Raw genomic sequence first — 7,009 nt, 5'->3', positions numbered from 1 at the left:
GGGTTCGTCGGAAAAATTAAACAGTCGGATCCGATGGAAGCATGAACTAAATCGTCATATCTAACTGTTTATTTTTACTCGGTTTGTTTCATTAATCCGTTAGACAAACCGGTAAACCATCGGATCCATCGGAACAACATGCTTAGTGGTGCATCCGGTTTGGGTCATTAATCCGTCGGATCATAAACGGTTTCCGTTAGATCCTACGGGATTTTTAGGCTACTTTAGTATTTTGTTTGGTCTAAGAGCTATTTCAGGGAAACAATGGCAAACGAAAAGAATATTTTGAGAAGTTTCCCTTAAAAATCTACCTCTACCTTTATACTATTAAAGCAAAACAATTCTTTCACATGTCATTTAATTAGAGTAACCAACTAGGATGTCAATTAACACTATTACCATTTATATATAACTACTAACAAATAACAAAGTTTCAAATGTAACCTTACATGAGGTTTTTAGATATTTATGAGTTACAAAATTTTATTTATCATTATTTATTGTCTTACAAACTCATAAGGTATATTATTACGTATATTAACTTTTTTGTATCTTAAATTTAACTTTTTTGTTATATTTTTTTAACCATCCGTATATTATACGGGCTATATCCCAGTTAGTTATTATAATTAACTCCAAAAAAGTCCCATCGACCATCAATGTAATTTGTCTCCAACTCACAAACAGCCACCACCTTTTGTCTTCAAACATCTCTTGTACTTGACAAAGGCCTCTAGTGTCACCTTCAGTCACGTCCGCCACGTGTCACCACTGCCCTCAGATAAACCTCATCTATGATTCTCAAACTACATTATTTTATCAACCTACCAAATTCAATCTACTTTGATATGTTTTAACAACATATAATGATATAAACATAACAAATATTATTATTTGTTACATTGTGACACAAGATTATTAACTAGATAAAGATGGATCATGCTGCCGATGCGTTCCGAACGGACTTGATGACGATTACTCGGTTCGTGCTCAACGAACAATCCAAGCATCCGGAGTCGCGTGGCGATTTTAGCATCTTGCTTAGTCACATTGTTCTTGGATGCAAGTTTGTCTGTACTGCGGTTAATAAGGTCATCATCTTCTTTCCCATCGTTTAATAAATAAGCTCGAGCCTGAGCTTCATTTATTGAGTTAGAGAAGCTAAGCAAGTCTATTATATTATATAAGTATAACTTTTGTTTAATATATTAAATAAATAAAATGGAATGATAAATATAACTAAATATATTTCATTATATATATAAAAATTATAGTTATAAATATAAATATATATATATATATATAAATGTACAAATGTATGTAAATTAATTAATAAACAATACACAAGTAGAGCTCCAGCTTGAAAAATTGCTATGCTCACAAGTTGGCTCCAGCTTTAGAAATAGAGAACGAAATGAGTTGAGCTCGAGCCCAGGGTCCACTTATCGAGCTCGAGAGGCTAAACTAGACTATTTTTTATATAGTTTTTTTATATTACTGTTATATATAAATTGGTGAGATCCGATACAAATGAAATTAACATAATAAGCAAATCAATAACTAGAGTAATTTTTATTACTCTACAATTTTGAACTACAGTAATTACACTAAAAAAGGTAGTAGTGTAAAAATAATTACTCTTGTTCAAAAACTGTAGAATAATAATAATTACTCTAGTTATTTATATGTTTCTTGCGTTAAAAAATATTTGTAGTTGATCCTAACACTACATATAATACTACGGTAAAAACAACTTAATAGGATATAGCATGTTATATATAAAAAAATTTAGATTATAACTGCAAATGTATATAAATTAATTTAACATTAAACGAGTCGAGCTTGAGCTTGAAAAACTGCTCTAGAGCGGAGTTTGGCAAAAATAGTGCTCAAAATGAGACGTGCTCGAGCTTAACCGAGCTCTTGCTCGACTAGGCTCGTTTACCTTGCTATTAGCATCTAGTTAAACTTAATATTTCCAAAGTTAATAATTTAATATGCTATTTCTTTGGAAAAATAATCGATCGATTTAAGTCGCTAACGGCTAAACAAACCATACCAAAAGAATATCAAGAAAGCTGTTATAATAATCTAAAGTTTGCTTGTGCAGGCAGGCTTAGCAAAACTTATTGGACTTGCAGGAGAGACCAATGTGCAGGCAAGTTAATAAAAAATGGGTCGACCCGGGCTGCGTTTTATCTCAAACAGGCCAAGATCTAAAAAATAAATAAATTTGCGCATGTTCCGGTTTCAGGGAGAAGAACAGAAGAAGTTGGATGTTTTGTCAAATGAAGTTTTTGTCAAGGCTTTGGTCAGCAGTGGCAGAACAGTGAGTATTCTTTTAATTTAATATTTTTACGGTTTTCGTTTTAACTGTATTTGTTTTAACTGCTTTGATCACTTGTTACTAGTCCATACTTGTTTCTGAAGAGGACGAGGAAGCGATTTTCGTAGAACCATCCAAGCATGGAAAGTGAGTAAAAAATTCTAAATATTTATTTTCTGTTATATTATTTATTTAAAAAAATTTATATGCAAATTACGCAGGTATTGTGTTGTTTTTGACCCGTTGGATGGATCTTCCAACATCGACTGTGGCGTTTCCATAGGAACTGTATGACGACTGATGCCCGTCTAAAGTATTACAATTTTTAATATTTTATTTATTTTTTGATAAACTGAATTCGTTTCGGTTAGATTTTTGGGATTTATATGCTAAAAGACGGATGTGAGTCTCTGTTAGAAGACGTCCTTCAGCCAGGAAAGAATATGCTGGCTGCAGCATACTGCATGTATGGTAGCTCTTGCACGGTGAGAAGAATCTCGCTTTTGAAAATATGGAAAATGGGTGAGTCGGGTCAGGGGTAAAATGGTAAATTTTGGTACGGGTCGGTACAAAACACTTCTTTTTCCAAAAAAAGTTTAATTATTTTCCTTGTGATTTTCCCTTGTTGACCCATTTCTAGGCCTGTAAACGAACCGAACAAACACGATCAAGGGTATGGTCGTGTTTGTTCATTTAACTTTAAACGAACATGGACACGTAGTTGAACAAATATTTGGTGTTCATGTTCGTTTGTTTAAAAAATGAACATGTTCGAGTTTTTTTATGCTCATTTATTTAAAGTTTAAACGAACAGTTCGCGAACATAAATGAACATAATTGAGCAAAAAAAAAATGAACGAACGAAATATGAACATGAATAAACGAACGTTCACGAACATATGAACGAACGAAATATGTGTTCATGTTCATTCATTTAATTAAACGAACACAAACTTTTTTGTTCGTGTTCGTTTGTTTATTAAATAAACGAACTTCCCGCCTAACTGTTCATGATCAGTTCACCAAACGTTCGTTTCGTTTACAGGCCTACCCATTTCCTTTTAGTTTTTTTTTTTAAAAAATTACTGTTTGATTTGTCGGTTTTAAAACATATCAAGAATCGGCCCGGCCCATTCATAAGTAATTTACTCATCGATATATTGTTCATTTTCAGCTTGTTTTAAGCACCGGATCGGGTGTGAATGGATTCACTCTTGATCCATCTCTAGGAGAGTTTATACTCACCCACCCTGACATTAAGGTAACCTTTTTTATTAACATTTTTATTTACTATGCTCATTTATGTTTACACACGGGAAGCAGCCTCTCTATTCTACAGGGTACTGGTAAGTATGTCTACATCTTACCTAGAGGTGAGTAGAAAACCGAATTAACCAAATCGAATCCGAATTAACCGAAAAAACCGCACCGAAAATCCGAACCGAAGCATTAACCGACGGTTAATTTTTTGTTTTTTTTGAAAAACCGAAATTTCGGTTTCGATTCGATTATCTATTTTTAAAAAACTGAAAAAAACCGAACCGATTGATGATGATAAAGATTATCAAGATGATGAGGAATGGACTAAACTTTTAAGATAAATAAATAAGATGATGAATAAAGATCGGGACTAAACTTTTAATGCTTTTTAATTTTTAACCGAAAATCCGAAAATCGAAAAACCAGAAAATCGAAAACCGAACGGTTTGCATATTCAAATAACCAATTACTTAGGTTTCTGTTTGGGTTTTGCCTAATAACCGAACCGAACCATGCTCAGCCCTAATCGTACCCTCTTCAGACCCTATCATAGCTTTGTTATCGGTCGGATTTACTGAGTACGATGATACGATGATGATTTATGTTTACTTTTTGAATTATGCAGATCCCTAAGAAAGGAAAGATTTATTCGGTTAATGAAGGCAATGCTAAGAACTGGGATGGGCCCACTGCAAAGTATGTTCATCTTCAAGCCTGTAAACAAACCAAACGAACAGAACATGAACACTTAATCAAACACGTATTTTGTGTTCTTTGTTCGTTTATTTAAAAAAATGAACATGTTAATGTTTGTTTATTTAGCTTCTAAACGAACATTCACGAACATAACTGAACAAAGATAAACAAAGGAAAATGAACATATATAAAAAAATGTAAATGAACACAAAAAAAACATAAACGAACATAAATAAACACACTTAAATGAACACAAATAAACAAATATAAAGCCATTAACTAGATGACTCTTAAGCAGACATAAACAAACATAAACGAACGTTCACGAACATAAATTTGTGTTCTTGTTTGTTCGTTTAATTAAACGAACTCATATTTTTTGTTCATGTTTGTTTGCTTATTAAATAAACGAACTTCACGTCAAAAGGTTCACGAGCAGCTCACCGAACGTTCGGTTCGTTTATAGGCATATTCCTCATGTTATATCATAAGTTATATTAATATTGTTATTTTTTATTATTTTTTGAGTTTTAGATTTGTAGAAAAATGCAAGTTCCCAAAGGATGGTTCACCTGCAAAATCACTAAGATATATTGGAAGGTACTTGATTAATAATTTAATATCAACATAATTTTCATTTAAAATAATAATAATAATAATAATAATAATATTTGTTGATTATTATTATTATTATTTTTTGTTGTAGTATGGTTGCTGATGTTCATCGTACCTTACTTTATGGAGGTGTGTTTTTGTACCCTGCTGATAAGAAAAGCCCAAATGGAAAACTAAGATACTTATAGATATCGGGTATGCATGAAACTGAAAAAACCGAAAAAGCCAAACCAAACAAACTGAAGCGAACAAAAACCAATAGTTTGGTTTGATGTTTCTGTAAAATTGAACCTACGGTTCGGTTTTCATTTTGCATATAATATAAACCCAAAAAACCGAACTCAATTTATATATTTTCATTTTCTATTTTTTTATAAGTAATTTATAAGAATTTTATAAATATGTAACTCAAATATTTTAGTCCATATGTATTATATGATTCAGGCCCAAATACAATATTTTTAGCCTAAAAGAAAATTTCGGCCCGGAACTTTTAAACTCAAATGGAAAAACCTAAAAAACTGAAACCAAACCTAAACCAAAAATCGAAAAACCGACACTGAAAAAACCGAAACCAAGCGGTTTTCAAAGTTTGAAAAAGCGAGGTTTTTGTTTTGCCTTCAGTTTTAGCTCAAAAACAACACAAACCGAACTGTGCACACCCTTGTACAGATACGCCACGTATTTAAATGATTATTTATATGAATTTAAATCTATATAAGCAGGGTTCTCTATGAAGTGTTTACTATGTCATTCTTGATGGAACAAGCTGGAGGACAATCATTTACCGGAAAAGAAAGGGTAATTAAATTTAAAATGTCACATTTATTTAATTAAGAGTATGAAAATAATATTAATTAAGGCGGCCCGTGGGCCATCGAAATGAAGACAGGGCTTTAGGCCCACACTTAGTTAGGGTCTCCTAATAAATAAAAAAAAACATTATATACATATATACATTTAATCGGCAAAATAGAAATAAATATGTCCATCGGTCTGGTGGTAAGTTTGTTGCTAGATTGTAGGGTTATGAGTTCAAGACTCATTATTAGCATTTTTTTTTAAATTATCATAAAAAGGCCACAAAATCTTATTCTATTTAGGTCTCTAACATCGTTGAGCCTGCCCTGCTGAAGGCGTTTGGGTTTTACCACCAGTGGGCCTTCAGGTGGGCCGGTTTTTCCTGGAACTGGAGATAATTTGGAGGCGATTATGGGCTCTGTACGGCTAGGTTAAGCCAGTTGGCGGTGGCCTATTGTTATTAGGTCACCCCGTATGGAGTACCTAGACAGTTTTCTGTTTGTTGACCGATAAAAAAATTAATATTAATTAATTTAATGTACAGGCTCTTGATTTGGTGCCCAAGAAGATACATGAAAGATCTCCAATATTCTTGGGAAGTTATGATGAGATGGAGGAAATCAAGACCTTGTATGCAGCTGAAGAGAAGGCTTAATAACCTTGTGTCCATGTTGTTTATAAAACCATAATATATGAATATGATATGATAATGTGTGTAACATATTGTAACATAATATGATAATAACTACATTGGATGGTTAAAAGTAATATTTAATTTTCAGAAACTGTTTTAAATAGTTAAATACCCATCATTAATTTCTTATTTTTATTATTAAAATTAATATTTTGAAACATAAAATAATATGCATTATATCTTTATATTTCTTCAAAGTTGTAGCCCAATCACTCATTTCAATATTCAAGGGTAAACCAACCGAGTCCAAGCTTATACTCGGTTGGTTTAGAGCTTTAATTTTTAAAGCCCGAGTTAGGATATTTGTGTTATGTAATGTTGGGAATGTTTAGATACAATGTTCACAAATGTAAATGCACTCGAGCAATTAGACAATATTTAAGTCTTTAGAAGGGCCTTATACCATAGTCGTTATGTTGGACTGACCCGGAACTGGTTCTTACCCGTACCCTACCCGAGGGTACAACTTGGTATTAAATTTCTACCCGGACCCGCCGGACCGGAACCGGAAATACCCGGTCAAAACCTGACTCTACCCTACCCGAAACCCCAAAAAAACTCGGAAAACCCGGTCAAATACCAGACTGTATCTGGAATTGGTTCCTACCTGATCCGGT

At 32.8% G+C, this 7,009-nt stretch overlaps 1 protein-coding gene across 1 annotated transcript; it reads left to right on the top strand.

Moving 5' to 3' along the window:
• The first annotated feature begins 861 nt into the window (after nt 1-861).
• LOC143563522 (fructose-1,6-bisphosphatase, cytosolic-like) lies at nt 862-4,824 on the top strand. Its single transcript, XM_077051046.1, has 9 exons — nt 862-1,091; nt 2,111-2,162; nt 2,259-2,329; nt 2,412-2,473; nt 2,548-2,614; nt 2,698-2,811; nt 3,501-3,587; nt 4,212-4,302; nt 4,817-4,824. The coding sequence occupies exons 1-9, from the start codon at nt 933-935 to the stop codon at nt 4,822-4,824; spliced, it is 711 nt and encodes a 236-aa protein (XP_076907161.1). The 5' UTR covers nt 862-932.
• Nucleotides 4,825-7,009: the final 2,185 nt, after the last annotated feature.

This window comes from Bidens hawaiensis, unplaced genomic scaffold (genome assembly GCF_021521415.1).
Source record: "Bidens hawaiensis isolate Kalapana, Puna unplaced genomic scaffold, B.hawaiensis_p1.1 tig00021495_1, whole genome shotgun sequence".
Classification (NCBI taxonomy): Eukaryota; Viridiplantae; Streptophyta; class Magnoliopsida; order Asterales; family Asteraceae; genus Bidens; species Bidens hawaiensis.
Note: the sequence above shows the minus strand (reverse complement) of the source record. Positions and strands in the feature narration are given on the sequence as shown.